Source organism: Mercenaria mercenaria, chromosome 13 (assembly GCF_021730395.1).
Source record: "Mercenaria mercenaria strain notata chromosome 13, MADL_Memer_1, whole genome shotgun sequence".
NCBI classification, from domain to species: Eukaryota; Metazoa; Mollusca; class Bivalvia; order Venerida; family Veneridae; genus Mercenaria; species Mercenaria mercenaria.
This window is the reverse complement of record NC_069373.1, coordinates 39,864,913-39,891,965: the sequence shown is the minus strand read 5'-3', so window position 1 is coordinate 39,891,965 and position 27,053 is coordinate 39,864,913. Positions and strand designations below refer to the sequence as shown.

General features: G+C 36.5%; 2 protein-coding genes across 5 annotated transcripts in view; both read left to right on the top strand.

The window, feature by feature from the left end:
* LOC123530407 (regulator of MON1-CCZ1 complex-like) overlaps window positions 1-19,086 on the top strand; it is a 45,149-nt gene extending 26,063 nt beyond the window's left edge. The window contains exons 10-22 of one of the 2 annotated variants that reach the window (XM_053521605.1): window positions 208-313; window positions 2,294-2,405; window positions 3,362-3,409; window positions 4,660-4,713; window positions 4,933-4,991; window positions 6,564-6,737; window positions 7,237-7,335; window positions 8,294-8,371; window positions 8,562-8,666; window positions 9,243-9,311; window positions 15,777-15,847; window positions 16,944-17,098; window positions 18,418-19,086. In XM_053521605.1, coding sequence (XP_053377580.1) covers window positions 208-313; window positions 2,294-2,405; window positions 3,362-3,409; window positions 4,660-4,713; window positions 4,933-4,991; window positions 6,564-6,737; window positions 7,237-7,335; window positions 8,294-8,371; window positions 8,562-8,666; window positions 9,243-9,311; window positions 15,777-15,847; window positions 16,944-17,098; window positions 18,418-18,500 — 1,213 coding nt within the window. In that variant the 3' untranslated portion in view covers window positions 18,501-19,086. Of the gene's footprint in view, window positions 1-207; window positions 314-2,293; window positions 2,406-3,361; window positions 3,410-4,659; window positions 4,714-4,932; window positions 4,992-6,563; window positions 6,738-7,236; window positions 7,336-8,293; window positions 8,372-8,561; window positions 8,667-9,242; window positions 9,312-15,776; window positions 15,848-16,332; window positions 16,392-16,943; window positions 17,099-18,417 lie in introns of those variants that run through there. The other variant, XM_053521606.1, reaches the window with a different exon arrangement.
* Window positions 19,087-23,227: 4,141 nt separating this feature from the next.
* Window positions 23,228-27,053, top strand: LOC123530193 (short-chain collagen C4-like). 3 transcript variants are annotated; one of them, XM_053521614.1, is made up of 4 exons: window positions 23,228-23,544; window positions 24,711-24,745; window positions 25,640-25,676; window positions 26,542-27,053. In XM_053521614.1, the coding sequence occupies exons 1-4, from the start codon at window positions 23,295-23,297 to the stop codon at window positions 27,021-27,023; spliced, it is 804 nt and encodes a 267-aa protein (XP_053377589.1). In that variant the 5' UTR covers window positions 23,228-23,294; the 3' UTR covers window positions 27,024-27,053. The 3 variants fall into 3 exon arrangements, with proteins under 3 accessions (XP_053377589.1, XP_045166877.2, XP_053377590.1); XM_053521615.1 differs by having other exon boundaries at window positions 23,230-23,544; window positions 26,548-27,053; XM_045310942.2 differs by lacking the exons at window positions 24,711-24,745; window positions 25,640-25,676 and having other exon boundaries at window positions 26,548-27,053.

Genomic DNA, 27,053 nt, shown 5'->3' with positions numbered 1-27,053 from the left:
TTCATACACCTATTTAATGTTTTATCACTTATTTTATATGACAAAAATACCACCGGACAAGAAAGTGTTAAATACAAACTAGTAGTAGTTAATTTTGTATCGGAACATTGGTGTTACCTTCATTACCTTCAGTTGTTTGTGTCTTTTGTTTTTGTATATTTTCAGAAAATATTGTTTAAATTTCTTTAAAGATTTCCTTTTTTTCAGGGAAGCACCAGCAAAGAAGACTAATATATTGAAGTTAGAAATGAGTGGGAGGTTTGCTATAAATGTTGTGGACAGTTTGGTTGTTGTACATCACCAGGCTTCAAAGGTAACCACTGTATTAGTGAATAATTATAAACCTTGTTAACCATTTCTAGGTTACCAGTAATTAGTGAATATAAACTTTGTGAAGCAGTCTGGTTCTTGTACATCATCAGGCTTCAAAGGTAACCACTGTATTAGTGGATATTAACCTTGTGAACCATTCTAGGTTACCAGTAATTAGTGAATATAAACTTTTTGAAGCAGTCTGGTTCTTGTACATCATCAGGCTTCAAAGGTAACCAGTCCTGGTTAACAGTAAATAGTAAATATAAAGTTTGTGAATTAAACTGGTTCTTGTACATTACAAGGTTTTAAAGTAACCTGAATAGGTTACCAGTAATTACTCAATACTGAATATAAACTTTGTGAACCAGTCTAGGTTACAAGTAATGTTTATGACATTTGTGAACCAGCCTGAAAGACAACTGTAATCAAAATCTTTTTAAAGTTTTTTGCTACTGAAACTTTAGTCTGTGACTTGCAAATTATTGGCATTTTACCCTGGTCATTATCATGAATTAATGTCCAGAGTTTAAAAAAATATTATTCTGAAAAAGGTATGTTTCAGAATAAGATCTACTGCCACTATACTACCAAACCTTACAAAACATAATAATTTTATGTCAGAAACATGCATCACTGCATTATTGGGAAGTATAGAGAAGAATTGTGGAATTTTTGGTAGAATGATAAAACGTAGCAGGATACATTGTTTCAAAGATTGGTATCTTTTTGTCAGTTATCTATCCACTATGGCAGCCATATTAAGAGTTTAAGAACTGGTAAACTTTTAACTTTTTACAGAATTGTTTATAGTTTATATGCTTACCATGTTTTCTGCCTCTGTTCTGTTTTACAATATTTGTCCAACTGCTTACATAATAGGAAGAGTGCAGATCTGCAGATTGCTGGGTCTTTAGTTCAATCTCTGAGCGAGGCATATGTTCTCCCTAACAAATGTCTGATATAATTCATCCTCCACCTTCTGATCCATGTGGAGAAGTTGATAGCTACTTGCAAAGAACAGGTTTGTACCAGTAAAGAATCTGGAATACTAGTTAGGCGTTGGTTAAAGTTTTTGATAAAGTCAGATATCTCTGTTACTATCAAAGCTATTGACTTGATACTTAAAACAGTTATTTACTATCAAAGTCTACAATGTACACCAGGAGAAACAATCCCCATAACTCTGATTTGAATTTTGACAGAATTATGCCTGTTTTTAACTTAGAATTTTTGGTTAAAGTTTTTGATAAAGTCAAATATCTCTGTCACTATCAAAGCTATTGACTTGAAACTCAAAATACTTATTTACCATCAAAGTCTACACCAGGAGAAACAATCCCCATAACTCTGGTTTGAATTTTGACAGAATTATGCCCTTTTTTAACTTAGAATTTTGTGTTAAAATTTTTGATAAAGTCAGATATCTCTGTTACCATTAAAGCTTTTGACTTGAAGCTGAAAATAGTTATTTACTATCAAAATCTACACCAGGAGACACAATTCACATAACTCTGGTTTGAATTTTGACAGAGTTATGCCCCTTTTTAACTTAGAATTTTTGGTTAAAGTTTTTGATAAAGTCAAATATCTCTGTTACTATCAAAGCTTTTGACTTGAAACTTAAAATACTTGTTTACCATCAAAGTCTACACCAGGAGAAACAACCCCCATAACTCTGATTTGAATTTTGACAGAATTATGTCCCTACTTAACTTAGATTTTTTTGTTAATTTTTTTTTTGATAAAGTCAAATATCTCTGTTACCAATAAAGCTTTTGACTTGAAACTCAAAATAGTTATTTACTGTCAAAGTCTATAGCAAGAGACACAATTCCCATAACTCTGATTTGAATTTTGACAGAGTAATGTCCCTTTTTAATGTAGATTTTTTTTTTACTGGCAAAGCTCTAATTCAGAGTCAAGCACTGAGAAAAGTCGAGCACGCTGTCTTACAGACAGCTCTTGTTTTGAATTTCAGACATCTGTGATATTTGACATTCACTTGGATGGAGAATCAGACGGCTATGCATTTTTCCATTACCCAGTGGTGTCACCCCTGCCAATCAAACCATTCAAGCTCCTCCTTCCAAGTATGTAGCAGTTTAATTAGATTGTTCTGTCAGTTCATACGATCACTTTAAATAACATATATTATAACATCTCTAATGAAATCATGAAGACGGTCATGATTACACTTAACAGTTATGATCCTAGTGGGTGGTAGGGTTGGACTAACAAATTAGCTTAAAATGGTGTAAAATTCTGGTTGTCATGGCAACAGAATCAGAGACTTGAAAGATCTTGTCATCTTGAATTTTGTATGATGATATTTTCAAGATGACAAAATAATTTCACAGAAATGGCATCTAATGACTATTTAACAGACAAAAAAATTGGCTTGGCTTTAATTTTTTAGAGGCATATAGTGAAAAGTTAAAAAATATTTACTAATATTGACAGCAGAGGGTTTGTTCATCTTTCACTGTATGTATGTAAAGGAAACTTTAGACATTTTCTTATCAGAAACTGACCACCATTAAGTTCATGTTATTGTTTCTTGGGTGTTCCGTTACCAAGATTGTTAAAATCATCCTGTTTTGTAAAATAAAATTTGGAAGCTACAGTTGAAAAAAGAAAGATCTCCAAACAGTATTTCCTCCTTAACAATTGGTTCGATTTTGAAAACAATTTCAGAGAAATGTCCGTAGTTAACGCTCTGCTAAATTTATGAAAAATATTCTGATTTTTCAATATGATGGTTGGCTGGGACTAGTTTTCCCTATATGTCTATATGGAAAACTTCTACGTTGTAATAGAACATTTATCCAGACATGGAGACCTACTTTAAATAAATAATTAAACTTTTTGCTGGCTGTAGGATTTGAATTTTCCAAATTGATATTTTTTAATATGAAATGTCATTTTATGTACTGTAGCTCAGAAGGACTTGATTATTTTATTATTAGCGTTTCCTCAAATTTGAAACTACCATCAACATGTTCAGTTGATTGTGTCATAAAGATTGTGCTATTTCTGTATTTTTTAGCTTTAAATATTCAAGGTCAAGAAAAGATGGAGTATAATTGTGATCTATGTATCCTTTACAGACAATATAAGGTCAGTGATACGAGGTAAATAATTGAAATCTGGTTGTAAAGGGTTTATCACAGGGCATGTCAAAATGCTCTACAGAGATTTGAGATACCTTTACCACAATCCTGATGACATAACATTTTGTCTGTCGACATTGATAATAAAGTTGTTCTCATTACATAACACAAATTTTATTCTTTTACAAAGCAAATGTTTGTCCCCACTGAGACATTTCTGAACCTAGGCCCTCCTGGCTGAGTAGTTAAGGTCACTGACTTCAGCCACTTGCTCCTCAGCAGTTAAAGCCATCCAGCTGCCTTACGGAATGTCGGTGGGTCTGCCCAGGTGCCCACCTGTGATGAAATAATTGGTAGTGTTACTTGAGTTCTTCCTCCACCATAAAAAGCTGGAAGTTGCCATGTGACCTATAATTATGTCAGTGTGACATTTATTTAACACAACAAGAAACATAATATTGCTGAACTGAATTTAAATTTGAAGAACAAAAGAAGTTCGCTTCTATTAAGTGGCATGGCTTTAAGTCATGTAAATGTGCACAGATACAGTGTAGTTATCTATACATGCTGGTTGTTCCCAAGGCATAGAAAATTTTAAACTCGCAACTAAACAAAATAAAATTCTAGAGGTACAGTGAATGGTTACTGAAGTATTTATAACTGTTAAAATTCATAAGCATAAGCTCCAGGTGCATTGTTTCATCTCATACACATACAGTTTGCTGGGGGCTCCGTGGCCGAGTGGTGAAGGCCGCTGACTTCAAATCACTTGCCCCTTAGCGATGTGGGTTCGAGCCTCTCTTGGGGCATAGAATTATTCATGTGAGGAAGCCATCCAGCTTGCTTACAGAAGGTTGGTGTGAATTATCATTTAAGAAATACCATACATCTGTTTTAGCTCAACTGTACTAAGTATGGCGAGCTGTCCTACCTGACCCGGAGTCGGCGTCTTTCCGCATCCGCACTTTGGTTAAAGTTTTGATGCACTTTCGCTTTATCTCTGTAATGACTTGACAGATTTCTTTTAAACTTAGATTAGTTATTTCTCATCTTCACCCACATCATATGGCACAAGGGCCATAACTCTCCCACCAATATTTCATGAATTATTCCCGTTTCACTTAGAATTTCAGGTTTCAAAGTTGCACTTTCACTCTATCTCATTTATTATTTAATGGATTTGATTCAGATTTAAATATATATATATCTAAATGCATCCTTAACCCAGATATAGATTCTGCAAATTGGATTGTCTTTCAACCAGACATTGTCATTGATGCCAAGCTAGGTAAGCTGATCTAGAGGCTGGTTTATTTTATAATTGTTCTGGTTTTGACTATTTCATTCTTTAAGATACATATTTACAATAATAATTAATACATGCATATTTTATGTTGACACTGGTAAATAAGGCATTCACAAAATAGTTTAAAGTTTATTGCCTATTTGTACTGAAAGAACTGCATTGAAATTTATCACATATCTGGAATAATTTATGGTTTTATAGGATGTTTGTGGCATGTGGAACGTAAACTTGTACCCCTGGTCACAATGATCCCTGATAAGGTAATGATTTTGCTTTTAACTTTACAAAGTATATAGAGAGCTGTTCTACTATGTGTCCATGGCAAAACCTTGGATAAAGTTTTCATACACTTTCACTTTATTTAGGTTATTACTTGATGGATTTGCTTCAGATTTAAAGTAGTGGTTTTTCATCATCGCACATATCATTTGACACAAAGTCCATATCTCTCACACCAATATTTCTTGAAGTATGGCCTGGTTTTCTAAAAATTTCAGTTTAAATTTTTATTTTAATTCTGTCATTATTAAAAGGATTTGATCAAAACGTGAAATAGTTTTTCTATATCATTACCATCATCATATGAGACCAGATCAACACTGATCATACTCTTTTATACATAAAATTTTGATGTACATTCACTCAATAATGTCTTGGTTATTACTGGATTGATTTGATTCAAACTTAAAATATTTGTTTCATATCATCACACAAGATACATTACTCTTACAGAAATATTTCATGACCCTATATATATTTAGAAAGTCTTGTCAATGTTTTGATACACTTTCACTTTTTATGCCCCCGAAGGGAGGCATATAGTTTTTGAACCGTCTGTCAGTCTGTCAGTCTGTCCGCAATTTTCGTGTACGGTCCATATCTTTGTCATCTATGGTTGGATTTTCAAATAACTTGGCATGAATGTGTACCAAAGTAAGACGACGTGTCGCGCGCAAGACCCAGGTCCGTAGCTTAAAGATCAAGGTCACACTTAGACGTTAAAGGTCATTTTTCATGATAGTGCATTCTTGTCCGGTCCATATCTTTGTCATCCATGGATGGATTTTCAAATAACTTGGTATGAATGTGTACCACAGTAAGACGACGTGTCGTGCGCAAGACCCAGGTCTGTAGCTCAAAGGTCAAGGTCACACTTAGACGTTAAAGGTCATATTTCATGATAGTGCATTGGTGGGCATGTCCGGTCCATATCTTTGTCATTCATGCATGGATTTTAAAATTATTGGGCATGAATGTGTACCACAGTAAGACGACGTGTCGCGCGCAAGACCCAGGTCAGTAGGTCAAAGGTCCTAAACTCTAACATCAGCCACAACTATTCATTCAAAGTGCCATCGGGGGCATGTGTCATCCTATGGAGACAGCTCTTGTTTCTGATGTAACATAATGAACAAATTGTTTAATATTAAATATCCATAGGGATTGTTTTTCATAGTTTTCATTATCACTCTTTGCAACAGTGTTTCGGCCCAGGGCCTCAAAGAGTGAAAATAATGAACGTGACTAAAACTTGAACTGTTGTCCCACATCATTATCCACATTGGTTTTTTTTTATCACTCCAGTAATAGCTTTAGTTTCCCTAGACATGCCCCATCTCACTAAAAAGTATCAAAATAGTTGAGTTCCCTGTCTCCTCTGACAGCTTCTGTTTTTTTTTTTTTTTTTTTTTTAGATTTAAACGCTACCAGTAGTTAATTAAATTTAATTCCTGGTGACTAGTATCTTTTAAATTTCCTTATTCACATAATGATATTCTTAGCTAATATTTATATTTAGTATCAGGTGATAAAGATTATATCTACTATTTCAGTGCCGCTTGATAAAATTTCTTCTTCAAAGACAGAACAGTAAAAGTGTGATCTTGGATGTTTGCAAACAGATGCTGCTACCAGGGCAACAAGCTAGGCTTCCTGTGATCTCTCGTGTTGTAGATATGCTTAATCAGGGCTATAAAACATACCTGGATGCAGAAATGCAAGCCCTTGTAAGTGAATATTTAAAGTATTAGATCCAGTGACTTCATGTTTAAATAAAATGCCCAAATACAGATGGACCTTTGAAGAGAATTGTTAAATAATGGACTTTATGTTGTCTATGAAAAAAACTTAAAAGGTCATATTATCAAATGCTAAGAATTTAACATTTATGGCAGTAATTAGCTTGACACCAAGAAAATGTGCACACCCCATCTGAATTATATTGTACAATTTGGATCACTTTTGAAATATATACAAAGTAGTGAAGGAACATAGTTTGTTGTATCACTGTATCTTTGTGCACTTTTTAAATAGTTTCCATTCATACAACCACTTGCTGAAGACTAAATCCTATGTATATAGATACTGTTGCAAACATTTTGCTTGTTTTGATGCACTTGCTTTTTAAAAAATGATTTCAGTCTATAGATATGAAAACAAATACCAACTGTTATGTATTTATTGAGAATACTTCGTATACTTTTATGATGTATTTTGTTTGTGTAGGCAAGTGATTCAGCAGCCCAGCCTGATGTTCACAGAAGGGTGATAATAGATCAATCAGACATGTACACTAATGTCTTCTCTGTTTTAGAAGATAATGCTGTAAGTCATATTTCTTACATAGTAATATAATTTGCAGAGTTGGAGAATTTTCTTTTTATGTCCCCGAAGGGAGGCATATTAGTTTTCAGCTGTCCATCCGTTAGTTCGTTCATTCGTCACAAAGTTAACTTTTTGCATGAAGGCACTTTACTTGCGAACCACTGCACCCAGGACCTTCAAACTTCACATGCTGTTAGTACTTATTGAGTACACAACCCCTACTGACTTTGGGGTCACTAGGTCAAAGGTCAAGGTCGCAGGGGCCAATGTTAACTTTTTGCCTGAAGGCCCACTGCACCCAGGACCTTCAAACTTAACATGCTGATAGTACTTATTGAATACACGACCCCTATTGACTTTGGGGTCACCAGGTCAAAGGTCAAGGTCACCAGGTCAAAGGTCAAGGCGCTGCGAGGGCATTTGTCACCATTAGTGACAGCTCTTATTTACTTGCTCAATAACTTAAGAAAGCCTCGACCTATTTTTGTCCAACTTGATTGGTACACCACTCACTGATTTTGCAGACAGTGAGTCAAGGTTCAAAACCAGTTTCCACTCAATATCTTGAGAACTCTGGCTTTTGATTCTTAAACTCAACAGACACATTGCTTATGGGCAATGTATGATCCATTATCAGGTCAAGGTCAAAGTGACTGTTGCAATTGAAAACATTTCTGCTTAATATCAGAGAATGTTTGACCTCAGATCCATAAACTTGTCAGGTACATTGCCCTTTGCTCTGTTGCACATGATTTCCACTTTATGTTACTTAATTTGTGACAACATAACAGCTAATATTTTAGGGGTCATGCAGGTAATGTTTGTTTCAACATTGTTCAACCAGATAAAATATATTATAAAAACAAACTTTCAATATAATATTGGTTTCCTTCACAACAACAGTTTCCCAGTCTATATTAGCTCTGTAAATCTCAAATATTTTCTCTCTTGTTTTCAGGAAATACCATATAAATTCAAAGTTGCCGTGTTGATAGAATATATACGTTCTTTAAGTCAGAGGGACATTCCTGTACAGGTAAACTTTCATGTTTAAGGGGCATACATTTATATCACTTTAGAAATGAAATCAGATTTTAAATACAGGAATTACAAATAGTTTTCCAAAGCTTTTTGAAACAGCTATCCATTGACTTTATGTTTCTAGTTTATTAATTAAGGCAGATACTAGTTCTTTGAAACAGTTTTTCTGTTGTTGTTGTTTGCAGCACTACCTGTATGAGTTGATCATCAATATTTTAGTACACAACAACTGTTTCTACCAGTTACATCAGTTCTTACAGTACCACGTACTTAGCGACTCTAAACCTTTGGTAAGTAATACATTGTTTTACATTCTTTTTGGGGGCCTCCATGGCCAAATGGTTAAGGTCGCTGACTTCAAATCACTTGCCCCTAACCAGTGTGGGTTCAAGCTTCACTCTTGGCATTGAATTCCTCATTTGAAGAAGCCATCCAGCTGGCTTATGGAATGTTGGTGGTTCTACCCAGGCGCCCACTCATGACAGGGCACCATAGGTCTTCCTGTACCATCAAGCCATGTGACCTATAATTGTGTCATTGCAATGTCAAACCCAACAAAAGCAAAACAAAAACATTCTTTGTTTAAATATTCTACAGTATTGTTATAATTTGATCCATGATCAACAGAAAAAAGGGTTTTCATGAATTATGGCCTTATTTTATATGACCAAGAAGGTATATTCATTCTGAGTAATGTATTTTTCTCCCTGTAAACTACTGACAATTGAAAATTAATATTCTTTCCAAATTTTCCAGACTTTACAGGGAAATGTTCTTTTTATGCTGAATAAAATAACCTGACTAATTGAGTGAAATATCCTCCTAAAATTGTTTTAACTTGAATATTCAAAGATTTTCTTTTACAGGCATGTTTAATGTTGTCATTGGAAAGTGTTTATCCACCAGCACATCAGCTCGCCCTAGATATGCTAACGGTAAGGTTCAAGGGTTTTCCCTAGATATGCTAACGGTAAGGTTCAAGGGTTTTCCCAAGATATGCTAATGGTAATGTTCAAGTGTTTTCCTTAGATATGCTAACAGTAAGGTTCAAGGGTTTGCCCCAGATATGTTAACGGTAATGTTCAAGGGTTTGCCCCAGATATGCTAACGGTAAGGTTCAAGTGTTTTCCTTAGATATGCTAACAGTAAGGTTCAAGGGTTTTCCTTAGATATGCTAACGGTAAGGTTCAAGGGTTTGCCCCAGATATGCTAACGGTAAGGTTCAAGTGTTTTCCTTAGATATGCTAACGGTAAGGTTCAAGTGTTTTCCTTAGATATGCTAACGGTAAGGTTCAAGGGTTTTCCTTAGATATGCTAATGGTAAGGTTCAAGGGTTTGCCCTAGATATGCTAACGGTAAGGTTCAAGTGTTTTCCTTAGATATGCTAACGGTAATGTTCAAGGGTTTTCCCTAGATATGCTAATGGTAAGGTTCAAGGGTTTGCCCCAGATATGCTAACGGTAAGGTTCAAGTGTTTTCCTTAGATATGCTAACGGTAAGGTTCAAGTGTTTTCCTTAGATATGCTAACGGTAAGGTTCAAGGGTTTGCCCCAGATATGTTAATGGTAATGTTCAAGGGTTTTCCCCAGATATGCTAACGGTAAGGTTCAAGTGTTTTCCTTAGATATGCTAACGGTAAGGTTCAAGGGTTTTCCTTAGATATGCTAACGGTAAGGTTCAAGGGTTTTCCCTAGATATGCTAACGGTAAGGTTCAAGGGTTTTCCCAAGATATGCTAATGGTAATGTTCAAGTGTTTTCCTTAGATATGCTAACAGTAAGGTTCAAGGGTTTGCCCCAGATATGTTAACGGTAATGTTCAAGGGTTTGCCCCAGATATGCTAACGGTAAGGTTCAAGTGTTTTCCTTAGATATGCTAACGGTAAGGTTCAAGTGTTTTCCTTAGATATGCTAACGGTAAGGTTCAAGGGTTTGCCCCAGATATGCTAACGGTAAGGTTCAAGTGTTTTCCTTAGATATGCTAACGGTAAGGTTCAAGTGTTTTCCTTAGATATGCTAACGGTAAGGTTCAAGGGTTTTCCTTAGATATGCTAATGGTAAGGTTCAAGGGTTTGCCCTAGATATGCTAACGGTAAGGTTCAAGTGTTTTCCTTAGATATGCTAACGGTAATGTTCAAGGGTTTTCCCTAGATATGCTAACGGTAAGGTTCAAGGGTTTTCCCAAGATATGCTAACGGTAATGTTCAAGTGTTTTCCTTAGATATGCTAACAGTAAGGTTCAAGGGTTTGCCCCAGATATGTTAACGGTAATGTTCAAGGGTTTGCCCCAGATATGCTAACGGTAAGGTTCAAGTGTTTTCCTTAGATATGCTAACGGTAAGGTTCAAGTGTTTTCCTTAGATATGCTAACGGTAAGGTTCAAGGGTTTGCCCCAGATATGCTAACGGTAAGGTTCAAGTGTTTTCCTTAGATATGCTAACGGTAAGGTTCAAGTGTTTTCCTTAGATATGCTAACGGTAAGGTTCAAGGGTTTTCCTTAGATATGCTAATGGTAAGGTTCAAGGGTTTGCCCTAGATATGCTAACGGTAAGGTTCAAGTGTTTTCCTTAGATATGCTAACGGTAATGTTCAAGGGTTTTCCCTAGATATGCTAATGGTAAGGTTCAAGGGTTTGCCCGAGATATGCTAATGGTAAGGTTCAAGTGTTTTCCTTAGATATGCTAACGGTAAGGTTCAAGTGTTTTCCTTAGATATGCTAACGGTAAGGTTCAAGGGTTTGCCCCAGATATGTTAATGGTAATGTTCAAGGGTTTTCCCCAGATATGCTAACGGTAAGGTTCAAGTGTTTTCCTTAGATATGCTAACGGTAAGGTTCAAGGGTTTTCCTTAGATATGCTAACGGTAAGGTTCAAGGGTTTTCTCTAGATATGCTAACAGTAAGGTTCAAGGGTTTTCCCCAGATAAGCTAACGGTAAGGTTCAAGGGTTTGCCCCAGATATGCTAATGGTAATGTTCAAGGGTTTTCCCCAGATATGCTAACATAAGGTTCAAGGGTTTTCCCCAGATATGCTAATGGTAAGGTTCAAAGGTTTGCCCCAGATATGCTAATGGTAATGTTCAAGGGTTTTCCCCAGATATGCTAATGGTAAGGTTCAAGGGTTTGCCCCAGATATGCTAATGGTAAGGTTCAAGGGTTTTCCCCAGATATGCTAATGGTAAGGTTCAAGGGTTTGCCCCAGATATACTAATGGTAAGGTTCAAGGGTTTTCCCCAGATATGCTAATGGTAAGGTTCAAGGGTTTGCCCCAGATATGCTAATGGTAAGGTTCAAGGGTTTTCCCCAGATATGCTAATGGTAAGGTTCAAGGGTTTTCCCCAGATATGCTAACGGTAAGGTTCAAGGGTTTTCCCCAGATATGCTAATGGTAATGATCAAGGGTTTTCCCCAGATATGCTAATGGTAAGGTTCAAGGGTTTTCCCCAGATATGCTAATGGTAAGGTTCAAGGGTTTTCCCGAAATATGCTAATGGTAAGGTTCAAGGGTTTGCCCCAGATATACTAATGGTAAGGTTCAAGGGTTTTCCCCAGATATGCTAATGGTAAGGTTCAAGGGTTTGCCCCAGATATGCTAACGGTAAGGTTCAAGGGTTTGCCCCAGATATGCTAATGGTAAGGTTCAAGGGTTTTCCCTAGATATGCTAACAGTAAGGTTCAAGGGTTTTCCCTAGATATGCTAACGGTAATGTTCAAGGGTTTTCTCTAGATATGCTAACGTTAAGGTTCAAGGGTTTGCCCAAGATAAGCTAACGGTAAGGTTCAAGGGTTTTCCCTAGATATGCTAACGGTAAGGTTCAAGGTTTTTCCCTAGATATGCTAACGGTAAGGTTCAAGGGTTTTCTCTAGATATGCTAACAGTAAGGTTCAAGGGTTTTCCCCAGATATGCTAATGGTAAGGTTCAAGGGTTTGCCCCAGATATGCTAATGGTAAGGTTCAAGGGTTTGCCCCAGATATACTAATGGTAAGGTTCAAGGGTTTTCCCCAGATATGCTAATGGTAAGGTTCAAGGGTTTGCCCCAGATATGCTAACGGTAAGGTTCAAGGGTTTGCCCTAGATATGCTAACGGTAAGGTTCAAGGGTTTGCCCCAGATATGCTAACGGTAAGGTTCAAGTGTTTTCCTTAGATATGCTAACGGTAAGGTTCAAGGGTTTGCCCCAGATATGTTAATGGTAATGTTCAAGGGTTTTCCCCAGATATGCTAACGGTAAGGTTCAAGTGTTTTCCTTAGATATGCTAACGGTAAGGTTCAAGGGTTTTCCTTAGATATGCTAACGGTAAGGTTCAAGGGTTTTCTCTAGATATGCTAACAGTAAGGTTCAAGGGTTTTCCCCAGATAAGCTAACGGTAAGGTTCAAGGGTTTTCCCCAGATATGCTAATGGTAATGTTCAAGGGTTTTCCCCAGATATGCTAACGGTAAGGTTCAAGGGTTTTCCCCAGATATGCTAATGGTAAGGTTCAAGGGTTTGCCCCAGATATGCTAATGGTAATGTTCAAGGGTTTTCCCCAGATATGCTAATGGTAAGGTTCAAGGGTTTTCCCCAGATATGCTAATGGTAAGGTTCAAGGGTTTTCCCCAGATATGCTAATGGTAAGGTTCAAGGGTTTGCCCCAGATATCCTAATGGTAAGGTTCAAGGGTTTTCACCAGATATGCTAATGGTAAGGTTCAAGGGTTTGCCCCAGATATGCTAATGGTAAGGTTCAAGGGTTTTCCCCAGATATGCTAATGGTAAGGTTCAAGGGTTTTCTCTAGATATGCTAACGGTAAGGTTCAAGGGTTTTCCCCAGATATGCTAACGGTAAGGTTCAAGGGTTTGCCCCAGATATGCTAATGGTAAGGTTCAAGGGTTTGCCCCAGATATACTAATGGTAAGGTTCAAGGGTTTTCCCCAGATATGCTAATGGTAAGGTTCAAGGGTTTGCCCCAGATATGCTAACGGTAAGGTTCAAGGGTTTGCCCCAGATATGCTAACGGTAATGTTCAAGGGTTTTCTCTAGATATGCTAACGGTAAGGTTCAAGGGTTTGCCCCAGATATGCTAACGGTAAGGTTCAAGGGTTTTCCCTAGATATGCTAACGGTAAGGTTCAAGGGTTTTCCCTAGATATGCTAACGGTAAGGTTCAAGGGTTTTCCCCAGATATGCTAACGGTAAGGTTCAAGGGTTTGCCCCAGATATGCTAACGGTAAGGTTCAAGGGTTTGCCCCAGATATGCTAATGGTAAGGTTCAAGGGTTTGCCCCAGATATGCTAATGGTAAGGTTCAAGGGTTTTCCCCAGATATGCTAATGGTAAGGTTCAAGGGTTTGCCCCAGATATGCTAACGGTAAGGTTCAAGGGTTTGCCCCAGATATGCTAACGGTAAGGTTCAAGGGTTTTCCCTAGATATGCTAACGGTAAGGTTCAAGGGTTTGCCCCAGATAGCTAACGGTAAGGTTCAAGGGTTTTCCCTAGATATGCTAACGGTAAGGTTCCAAGGGTTTTGCCCTAGATATGCTAACGGTAAGGTTCAAGGGTTTCTCCAGATATGCTAACGTAAGGTTCAAGGGTTTTGCCCCAGATATGCTAACGGTAAGGTTCAAGGGTTTGCCCAGATATGCTAATGGTAAGGTTCAAGGGTTTGCCCCAGATATCTAATGGTAAGGTTCAAGGGTTTTCCCCAGATATGCTAATCGGTAAGGTTCAAGGGTTTGCCCAGATATGCTAACGGTAAGGTTCAAGGGTTTCCCAGATATGCTAACGGTAATGTTCAAGGTTTTTCCCAGATATGCTAACTGGTAATGTTAAGGGTTTTTCCCCAGATATGCTAAGGTAAGGTTCAAGGGTTTTGCCCAATATGCTAATGGTAAGGTTCAAGGGTTTCCCAGATATGCTAATGGTTAAGGTTCAAGGGTTTCCACAGATATGCTAATTTGAAGGTTTCAAGGGTTTTCCCCAGATATGCTAATGTAAGGTTAGGGTTGCCCAGATATGCTAACGGTAAGGTTCAAGGGTTTGCCCTAGCATGCTACGGTAAGTCAAGGGTTTTCCCTAGATATGCTAACAGTAAGGTTCAAGTGTTTTCCCAGATATGTAACGGTAAGTTTCAAGGGTTTTCCCCAAAATATGTATGGTAAGGTTCAAGGTTGCCCCAGATATGCTGAGGTAAGGTTCAAGGGTTTTCCCCAGATATACTTATGGTAAGGTTCAAGGGTTTCCCAGATATCTAATGGTAGGTTCAAGGGTTTTCCCAGATATGCTAATGGTAAGGTTCAAGGTTTGCCCAGATATGCTAACGGTAAGGTTCAAGGGTTTGCCCAGATATGCTAACTGGTAAGGTTCAGGGTTTGCCCCATATGCTAACGGTAAGGTTCAAGGGTTTCCTAGATATGCTAACGGTAAGGTTCAAGGGTTTGCCCCAGATATGCTAACGGTAAGGTTCAAGGGTTTGCCCTAGATACGCTAACGGTAAGGTTCAAGTTTTTCTAAGGTTTTTTTTTTTGAGAGAGTAATATTTAGATTCTGTTGTAAATTCACATAGATAGAAACTAGACTGACATGTATTTGATGAAGGGTGTTTTATTTTGTTGAGCCCAAGGGCCAGCTCGGCCATTATATCAAATATTTATATTTTATTGCTACATCTGGGTTCTTTTTGGGTGCTACACACCTGGTTATCCAACTCCCAGTACACACAAAATACTGAAAGTTAAACAAAGTAATTATCTAAGATAATAATTTTTCATCAAGGCAAATTAAAAATCTGTATACATGCATTCAAATCAAGATGGCATGTGTAAATGCCTGTTGCACTTGCCATCTTGAGTGCAACAAAGAATTAACACATGCTTTCAATTATTGCAAAACAAAGAGATAGATTAAAGGTAAGTACAATTCAGGTCGGGTACAGGGTTATACAAGGGTAATTGTAATTAACATATGTAGAGTAAAGGATTATAGGATGGGAAAAGACCTATGGAGGGATTTATAAATAAGGATACTTGAGTGTAATTGTAAATAAGCATACTTTGGTGTAATTGTAACACCGAATCTTAAAAAGGTGTATTCAATTTAATTATTACAAACACTTTTAGTATAGTTTTATATTTTATTAAAGAAGGTGTAAAAACAACTAAATTCAGAACAATATCTGCTGTAATTTCATTAACTGCTCTACCTATTATCGATGCTTCCATCGTACCCTATGACATATTGTCAGTGGTATTACACTAAGCTTGTTTTCTCACCAGAGGGTTTCCTGTTAGTCTTTCTGTTTACAGGTACTTTTTTGATGAGTAAGAAACTTTATTTATTGAGGGATATATTAAAAATGTTGAAGTGTCAGCCTCCTGTATTTTATTGTAAAAGCTGCAATCTGTATATATGCTGCTATGTATTTGTAGAGGCTTGCCACAGCAAATGAAGAAATTATAGAAGTTCTGTTGTCTAAACATCAACTACTGCCAGCTGTTAGGTAGGCAATTTATAGAATTTCTCATGTGAGAATCTACAATATGCAATAAGAATGCTTTGGATACAATACAAATGTGCAGTATTTGAGTAATACCCCTTGGTTTTGTCCATCTGTCCAAAGTCATGTCATGCATATCTCAAAAAGTATTTCAGCTATAGTCATCAAACCTAATAGAAGTTATTCAGCATGTGAAGTTGGTCATCTGGCGTTTTAACAGCCAGAGTTACAGCCATGACATAGTAAAATAATTTCATACAGTGATGGGATTTGGAGCAACAGTGTCCTGTGGACACGCATCTAGTTTCTGTTAACATTTTCTCTTGCTACATCAGTGGCATATTTTGCAGTTAAATTCACTAGTGATTGGAAGACATATTTTACAAAGTTAAACTTACCTTTCTATGGTATGCTATTATAATTTGAAAACATTTAATTGATATATTGTTATTAAATGTACAACACTGTATGATGGTTTATATTATTAGACGATGTACTAATGTAGACTGCCAGTTCCAGGCCGGTTGAAAAGTCCTAAAGAAAAGATGTACCTTTGATAAGTTTATTTAGCTGTTTTTATTCTTAACAGATGCATGAAATATTTAAGTTGTCCAGATTAAACAGGTAGTAGATTTGGGTTTGGATAGCATCTCTCAAATTATGCTGAAAGCTATTCTAAATTATTTAGTTGAGATACAAGCAACTTGTCACTTATGTTAACCGATACATAATTGCCTTGTGTTTCGTTTGTCCAAATTTACATATCAGTGTTCCAAAAATGTTTGTTGACAATAATTGGTTTAACATGTACAGTCTTTAAATCTATTTCACTTCCACTCATTCAGAAATAGGAAAAAATCTTCTGAGAAAATTAGAGAAAGTTTGATTATTGGCAAGATCTGACCAGTATGGCCAGAGTTTTGGCCCCGAGCTTTGTAACAATGCGATATTTCACATTATGGACACTCTAGTCCTGTTATTTCTTGATCCATTTTAATCTTGATTGGCTGGAATATTTAGGTTGGAGATCTTTGACAAGTTTTAATTTTGGGCTAGATTATGTGCCTGCCTTTCTGAGAGTGATTCATTTTCACTTCAGGTTTATAAGGAAAGCTGGTATTACAGATACAGTGTCATCAAGAAAGTTCCTTGAAGCTGCTATGAACACAGAGGACAGTCAGTTATTTTACACAGTTTTCAAGTTCTTTCAGCAAAGAAATATTAGAATGAGGGGCAGTCCAGTTTTTCAACCAGGTAATTTTTGATACCCAGATTACTCCTGTTAAATACTTTTATATCTTTCTAGCATTCATGTGGTTTATCCGATAATCTGTAATTCTGTTAGATAACTTATTATGCCCTTACCCTGCCTCTTCAAAGAAAAGGCAGGTACTATGAAATCATTAATATTCATGGGGGACTAATTTTCGTGGATTTCGTGGTTGAGTCAATCCACAAAATTTAATCCCAACAAACAAGTAAAATTCCCATTCATTTTATGTTCAAAAGTTGAAATCCACGAATTCATATCCCCACGAAATTGCTGTTTTTACCCAAACCACGAAATTTCATGCCCACGAAATTAAATGATTTTACAGTTTATGCTTATGTCGGTTGATCAATCTGTCTGTCTCTCTGTCTTAATAAAAGTTAAGCCTGTGTCAATCAAAATTTATAAATTATTGCTTGTGGTCAATGGATGACATCTATGTTTTTGTGGGTTATGAGGTCATTGTGAAATGGAGACTGAATTAGTTTCCGACAAATAACTGAGGAAGCCTTTGGTGTATAGCTGTCTTACTTTCAGTACAGGACTGCCAGTGGCCAATATGTTACCTTGTTATATGTTGGTCAAGAGCATAGTGAACTTTTGATTTAAAATGGTTGCATTTCTGCAACTGGAGACTGTTCAATGCTTCCTGAGATGATTACCTGTAGTTATTAGATGTCCCCGCATGTGTTGGAGTCAGTAGGTCAAAGGAGAAGGTTGCAGCTGTTGGTTAAAATTCACAGTTATCCATAACTGATGAAAATACTTGATTTAGTGTAACTTAGATTTTAGGATGTTTTTTGGTTCTCTGTGACTACACCTAAATCAAAAGTTCAGGATGAGTCAGGCTGTGTCCATTGCCCTTCATCTTGTGTGAGCTTTTTACTTCAGCTACATAACTTCATGAACAACTTCACCAGATTTGGTCAGAAACATTCTTGCATCCCATAAACTTGTTAAATGGTTCCAATTGACCCCATTTTAGGACTGGGCTTCAAGGGCTAAAAACCAAAAACCCAAAAACTTTTAAAAACCTGTGCTACTTGAATCTTATCTGCTTCTTTTTATGAACAACTATATGGATCTTCACTAAACTTTGTGCATAGCATTCTTGTATGGAATGCCAATGGTTTTGCTTGTCCTAAAATGGTCTTCTAGAGTTGCATAAATGACTTATTTTCATGAATGACTATATTACAGTGTGTCATGACATACGTTCATGGTTATATTATCAGGATCAGGTGAGTGACTTAATATTACACATGGTGTTTGACTGAACTAATTTGATTCTTTTCTTCCACAGGGGAACACTGTGAGATGTACGTGAAACATTTTGAGCAGTTGTTTGGTGCTGATGCACTTATGCCTCTTACAAGCTCAACATAGCATACACTGAAAAGATTAGACTTTCTGGTATGCTCTCAAGATGAAACAGACTGTGCAAATACTTTAGATAGCATTAAAAGTGTAAGGGCCCCACTGGCTTGGGGTTAAATATTGCTTTTTAAAGAGGGCTGGTGCAATACAGTTTGAATGTTATACATTAAGTAAATTCTGTTCTTATACAAATAAGGATATTATTTAGGTCCGCATTTCATTCATTATGCCACCTGAAAATCATTATAGAGATATATGTCTTGCTTTTGTTGGTGTAACAGAATCAAGAGTTATCTTCTTGAAACTTTTTTTTTTAGTTCAAGTTTGAAACTGTGTTATCTGAGGTAAAGCACTTGACCACTAGGCTAAATTATTGAAAAGCTTGGCTTACAGTCTAGAAGCAACATTTTCTACCTTGATTTTCTTTAAAATTTTGTCAGATTGTCTTAATGAAAATCTAAATATGTTATCGTATTTGTTTTAAAAGTTGGTAATGTAAATGATCTTTTTAATTCTTTCCAGAGTAATAATTTATTTTTGTTTTATGAAATGTTTGTGTATTTGAAACTAAATAAAATTATTTTTATAAATTTCAGTTGCAGTTATTTCTTTGTCAGTGTTAGTTAGCTAATAATGAGAATGTATAACGTGAATTCATAATTGCATTTTCTCTTGATTGATCTTAATTATGATTTTTTGACCTTCTTGTCCTTAAGTGCAATGATAACAGGTGAGCGATATAGAGCCGTTTTGGCCCTCTTGTTTCTTTTTTGGTAATAAAAAAGAACCATTCAAATGCCATAGGGTCAAGCTTAAGGTCACAATTACTGAAAATAGATTTTGATCATTTTTTTCCTAGATTATTAGTCAAAAAGGTGGTTTCTTGTTTATAACTTATTTATACCATTGACATACTGTCACCAAACTTAGTGTACGGCGAGCTTAGAAGATACTAGCTTTGGAATGTATTTGGGGTCATTGTTACTAAAAAACAGGGTCACTCAAAATAGAAAACCCCTGTTAAAAAAAAGAAAAACACTTCACACTCGATAGCTCAAATTAGGAATGAGATATTGCCAAGGAACTTTATATGTAGGTAGCTTAATAGGAAAGAAAGGGTATGGGATCGTTTTTTTTGGCCAGGAGGACCGAGGTCACTGTTAGGTTAAAGTCCATGTTGTAACTAAAAAAAGATGTTTGAAAAACTTGGTTTTTAGGTATTTTCCACATCTCTTGTTCTATCACAATACATAAAATAAGACACTTTTCATGCTTTTTTTCACATGTTTTCGAGTTGTTTACTTGAAAACGAAAGTAGGGTGTTTATTCTGTGGACCACTTTCTGAAATGAGGGTACCTGACTTTAGTTGACTCGCATTTCACTGCATACTATTCAACACCCTTTTGACCTAGAACCTTCAAACTTCATAGGATGGTAGGGTTCATGGAGTAGATGACCCCTTTTGTATTTGGGGTTACTCCATCAAAGGTCAAGGTCACAGGGGCCTGAACATGGAAAACCATTTTCAATCAATAACTTGAGAACCACTTGACCCAGAATATTGTAACTTCGTAGGATAATTGGACATGCAGAGTAGATGAGCCCAATTGATTTTGGGGTCACTCTGTTAATGGTCAAGGTCATAGGGGCCTGAACATGGAAAACCATTTCCGATCAATAACTTAAGAACCACATGGCCCAGAATGTTGAAACTTCATAGGATGATAGGACTTGCAGAGTAAATGACCCCTTTTGATTTTGGTTTCACTCTATAAAAGGTCGTGGTCACAGAGACCAGAACATGGATATCCATTTCCGATCAATAACTTGAGAACCATTTGACCCAGAACCTTCAAACTTAAAACAGTGATAGGACTTACACAATAGATGACCCCTATTGTTTTTGGGGTCACGCCATGAAAGTTCAAGGTCACAGGAGCCATCTGCCTGTCACGCTTCATTTTCGTTCAATAACTGGAGAACCATTAGACCTAAACCCTTCAAACTTCATTAGGTGATAGGGTTTACAAATTAGATGGCCTCTATTATTTTTGGGGTTACTCGGTCAAAGGTCAAGGTCACATGGGCCTGAACATGGAAAACCGTTTCTGATCAATAACTTGAGAACCACTTGACCCAGAATGTTGACACTTCATAGGATGATTGGAAATGTAAATAGATGACCCCAATTGATTTTCTGGTCACTTGATCAAAGTTCAACGTCACAGGAGCCAGAAATGGAAAAACATTTCTGATCAATAACTTGAGAATCATTTAACTCAGAACCTTCAAACTTCATAGAATGATAATTATACAAAGTGGATGACCCCTATTTATTTTGCGGTCACTTGAGCGAAGGTCAAGATCACAGGGGCCAGAACATGGAAAACCATTTCCAATCCATAACCTGAGAACCACTAGGCCCAGAATGTAAAAATTTTTTTGGATGATAGGACATGCCGAGTAGATGATCACTATTGCAGCCAACCATTGGTGTCTCTTGGACTTTTGCTCCTGTCCCCTATTGACTTCTTGCCTATTACTTAACTACTATGCATAGGGGGAGACATGCGCTTTTCTACAAAAGCATCTATTGGAAAACAATAACCTCCCCTAGCAGTAATCTCTAATCGCTGTCATCAAAATTATTATAAAGTTCCAAAGAAATTGTGATGTTAGCATTCATCACTCATTTGTTTTTATGCTGAGGTGTCAAAGACCCTGGAGGCATTTAGCGTTTGAACTGCCAGTCTGTCCGTCAGTCCGTCTTTCAAACTTTAATATGTACCCATCTACAGTTTCTATCCAAATGAAGTTTAACTTGGTATACATCAACAACATGAATTGATCATCAGCATATATTATGGGGACCTTCATGTCTGATAACTGTACTCGGAGTTATGGCCCTTATTGGACTTTGAAATGTTACAACTACATTAGAACATTGTATACCCAACTTATCCTACAGTTTTCATCCAAATGTAATGAAACTTTGTATATACATGAAGTTGATATTCAAACGTTTTGAGACTTGCATGTCCAGATTGCATAAAAGTGCTCCGGGTTACTTAAGGTGAGCTATGTTCGTCGTATTTGGTCCGTCTGTCCGCACTTTTCTTCAAAGAATATCTCTTCTGAAACCATTTGATGGAAGTGGATGAAACTTGGCATGGATGGTCTACAAAGGTCTTCAAAGAATTCCATAAGTAACTGTTGTTGCCGCGGCAACAGAAAAGAAAAACTTTTAGAAATCTAAGAAACCATTTTCCGTATTTCAAAATAGTTTAATTGACAGAAATATTTTCGAGCGGGCTTGGTCACTTTACAATATATGTATACAGTGGAAGTATTAAAATCTTGTCAGAAATGCAGGTCCGGTGAGTGGTTAAAGTCGCTAACTTCATAAAATTTGCCCCTCGCTGTTGTTGGTTCAGAACCCTATAAGTTGAATTATTTCATAACAGAGAGCTTTTAGCTGCCTTACCTAAGGCCGATGGTTCTATCAAAGCACCCGTCTGTATTTTTAATAATGCCCGGAGATGCGCGTCGTGTCTTTCTGTAGTAATAGAAAAACTGGAAAGTAACGTGAATGTAATATCAGAGACTAAAAGATTGTTGATTGTGGTGTAAATCTCAACAAATATATACATAACAATAACAACGTTTCAGCATCAGTTTGGTCAGGAGCGAAGACGAATATTCACCAATTAAATTGTGTTGGATGGACAGACAGAAAAATTGACGGTCAGCATTCCTACATTTTCGGTTTCGCGATGGGGGGTGGGGGTGGGGGGCAAAGTGTTTTTACAAAGACAATAACACCAGCAGCTTAAAAAACTTCTATTAACATATTGAGGGATGTGCGACGATATAGATACTGAGCGTTGTCGCAATTTTTGCGCCTTTCCTTTTGCTGTTCATACAAAATGAACGTCATAATTTCCAGTGGAAAAGAATGGGGCGAATGCAAAGTATACAATAACTTGTTGTTAATTACAGTTGTTCTGTGTCATTTTATTAACCACTATTGGTTTGAACGCCCAAGAAAAATACAGAAATACAACATATCCACGCCATTCATTTACCCTAGTTTGTAAATATCAGCTTGCAGATTTGAATGAGTATCCGCAATGAATTTCGAAGTGTTGATCCAGTTAAACATTTACACATAGAGGATACATTGAAATCGTCAGTGGACTGTATGTTTTTATTTTTAATTTAATGTTTCTTTGCTCAGAAATCAGTTTCAGAGGATCGTCAGAAATCTTTTCGCCATGTGACTGACATCCCTGTATAGACGTGAAACAAGTAATGTACGTTTTTCAAAAAGTTTTCAGTCTGTTCAATGACAAACAAATTAACATGTGCCTATTTAATGACCATTATTCACAAACAAAAATCCTCTTGAAGTAGTATCGTATTTGTATCATATGGAAGAAGACTGTGTATTTTGTTTTTCATTACACACACCGTTCGTGAGATACACATCAGGTAATCGCGCTACTGTTTTGCATCTTAAATTCATCAAATTGGATAGTTTCATTTAAATACCGAGATAAAGCTGAATGATCACTTGAATATTCCAATGAAATCTTTCTTGAGCAACTAAATACTATAGCATACAAAGAAGGTAAGACAGCTATTACGTTCCATAGTACACTATTGATGTATTATTCCAAATTATGCCCAGTGCTGAAGGGCAGTATGCCATTCCACCATATCAGTCGTATCTGTCAAAATGAGGTCTGTTAATCTTTTATCAGGACCTTTGGAATTAAATTTGTCTATCAGAACTGAAATGCATGGAGATGTTGCTTTTGAAATATGGACATCACCTTTTGCTTGCATTTTGTGCAGTACAAGTTATCAGTGCCGTCGAAAAGCCGACACGTATGCTATTTCACTCTGAAGGCGACATGGCTGCGGAACTCATTCGGCTACGTGCCGAGTTAGCCAACACAACACAACAGCTTGGCGCAGTTCTATCAGAGGTGACAGTTCTAAAGAAGGAAATAAACTCTATCGGATCAACACAACAAAGTTTTTCCAATAGTAAGACTTTTTCAATTATACATTCGTCTTTAGGACAGGTCTATAAAGACATCTTTACATGTATATATAGTGTTAAAATGTCTCGTAATCTTATCACAAGTTTGTACGTAATTGTATCAGGGTCAAATGAAAGAAATTCATTATAGAAACAAGACTCAATGTCGCCTCAATAGGATTAGTGTGTGAGTGAGTGTGTGTGTGTGTGTGTGTGTGCACATGTGTGGTTTTTCTTTAGAAAACAGTTAGGTATAGATCTAAATTTATCTTATGTATTTAAAAAAAAAAGAAGACAATATTGACGTCACGTCGACAAATTATTCGCCGAGGATGAATTTACCTACTTTTTCAGGTAGTTCTGCACGTTCGTTTCAAAAAATTTTCTACAATGAAGAATTAAACCCTGATTTTTTCATTTTTTTTTAGAATCGGCAAATAAAACATATAGGGTCGAGTGCTCGATTTTTTGCTAGACTGATTTAAACAATTTTGAACTCACACAAGTTTTCATAGTTGGAGTCTATGGGAAAATCACAATTTTAATAATAATTTCGCAAATAGATTTTTTTCAACAATGTAAATTTTAATGAAACTTCTTACAGTCGTAAATAAATATATGGCCTATAATATGCTAAAATAAAATGTATAGATCCATGTGCTTGTTTTTGAGCTATTTGCCCAGACCGTAAAGCGATCCGAGCATTTTTTGGAATTATTTAACGTGTCAAATGTTTAAATACTATAGTATCATATTTTAACTTTAGAAAGATAGTAACGCTGCCGTTGTTTAAGAAATAATAAGTCCTCAAACGCGGTTTATCGTAGAATAACCCGAGTTTTGAGTTCTTATGCGTAAGAATATATCACGAAGGGGACTTGTTATTTCGATTCTAACACGACATACTAGCATCATCAGTGTTAGAAAAAAAATGGTTACTACTTTTTACGACCACGCTACGCACCTGGATTGGATGACGTCATTACACGCGAGTGGTTTATTGCAGAATAACCTGAGATAGATTTTGCTCTACATGTATGTATGTTATTCGCTGGTCGTGTAACTGTTAGAATATAAATTTACTCACCGGTTGCCATAACTTCATATTAAAATGATTCTCATTTCCATTATTAAATATGCAAGATTGTTTTGCAATACTTATCAATTTCAGAGCTATCAGGGTCCGTTTACGTACGTTGGGGAAAGCATAGGCCCCATCTAACGGTATCCTTATGGTATAGCATTATATAGTAAGAAAAGAAAAGGTAGGACACTTCCGAAACACCAAATCTGATTTGAAGCTAATATAGAACGTACGGTTCAAACGATACACTTAATTAATTGATATTATTGTAATAAACCTACGGCATAAGTTTAACCTTTATCACTACAGTATTTTTAAAGAAATCAGCGATTTTCCACGAACTTCAGATTTCTACATCTTCCCTGCTTGTATACATCCGGTTTGCAACGGAGTGAATTTGTAGTCCTTATTGCGGTGGTCAAAAATAAACCTTCGGTATCGAAGGTATAAAATTTCGTGAAAATAAATCGAAAAATTTATATTCTGTACCGGCTTGGCCCGATATAATAATGTTGTGGTCACGCTTAGCAGCGCTCCTTAGTTGTTCTAACTGAATTGACATTTTTGTTTATTATTGTTTGTCGCTATTTTTTCATTCAGTTCTATTGAAGTAATGATGATGAAGGTATATAGCCGAGGTATATCGATTTTCCCGGTATCTGTCAAACTATACCTATTAACCAATGAAATCGCAGAGGATATTCGCACCGTAGATCCGGAAACAGCGGAGCAAAGCAAATGTTGGACTCGATTCAAAATGTAAAACATCGATTTTATAGCTATATTAGGACTTATTTGAACACTTTTTGTGATATATTTGTTAAAATTAATATTTCCAACTAACGTTTAAATTTTATTCTATTAAAATCGATCATATATTAATGAACAAGAGAATATGGGTATTCGGAAGTGTCCTACCTTTTCTTTTTTCTTACTATATAAATGCTATACCATTTTTTCTTACTATATAAATGCTATACCATAAGGATGCGTTAGATGGGGCCTGTGGGGGAAAGAAGACATGTCCAAATGGTGCTGAAATGGTATATCATGGTAAGTGGACCTAAGTGATAGCCTTTCCATTTGAAAAATGTGATTGTTGATAGTGTCAGCCAAACATGCCAATTATATATGGTGGCTGATTTGTGCTATTTCGTTCTTTCGCCCCGCAATTCCGCTGAAAACTAAATTGACGCGGTGAAAAAAACATGATACTTGTAATTAGTGGGACGGAAACCCGGTAATAAGCGAGGGCGCCGAGCGAACGTCGAAATTTAAGAATTAAAAAACAGCACAACCTACTTAGCGTATTTTTCGCTCAGTAACCCTGCCATTCAAATTTTTAATTCTCGACACAGGTTTGTTTTGCAGCTCCGCTTGCTAAGAAAAAAGCAGTTAAATAAAATGTTTTGAAATGGCGGGGAGGGGGGAATCGGATAACACCTGATGATAAAAAAGAAAGAGTTGTTTTACATGAGAATTGAACCGCATGTAAAAACACGTATATTACTTGTTAACATTTGAAAAAGAAAGAAACATGTTTGAATTCAAGCAATGTCACTTACATTATGTATTATGTTAACGATTGATTTTGGTTAGATTTTATGATGTTTAGCAAATTTTACGAAGAACAAGACATCATTTACATTGTCCCCATTCATCCGATAGACAGACAGACAGACAGACAGATGTACTGCAGACACTTTTAACGAAACACCAATTAATGTTGTGCAAAACTAATTTGTTAATAGAATATCATTGTTTCCCCAGCTGGATCATACATTGACTGCCCATCCCCAGTCAGTCTTCTCAATGCTTTGATAATAGACGTTGTCATCTCGTATATATTTCATTTTACAGACTGATCAAAGAATTGTCCATTATGTAACCAGTTAAAACTTACAATTATTCTACTTAATGTTAGGTTATAGTGGAGGCAAACTGTACACTGACCAAGGCAGTGGATCTGACAGTCTGTGCCTACCTTCCGATCCAACATGGGGGCATTATGTTGATGGATATCAGGACTATAGGGCAGCAATTTATGGCACAGAAACAGATATGCCTACCCACCCTTTCTTCAAGTATGAAGTAAATCAGCAGGATATGCCATGTGCTGTCTGCAAGTCAAATAGATCGACAACTCTAATGATTCCAGCGCGGAAAGACTGTTACCCTGTATGGACACTAGAATACTCAGGCTACTTAGTTAGTGCTTCATCAAATCATCATGTCTCATATAACCACGCCTGCTTAGACGCCCAACCGGACTTCCTGGATCACGGCTCTGCAAACGATAATGAACATATTTTTCATTTAGTTGAAGGCCACTGTGGATCGCTCCCTTGTCCTCCATATGTCGCCGGCCGTGAACTCACGTGTGTTGTGTGTTCGAAGTGAATTGAGTTACCAATAAATTGAGCTACGTCC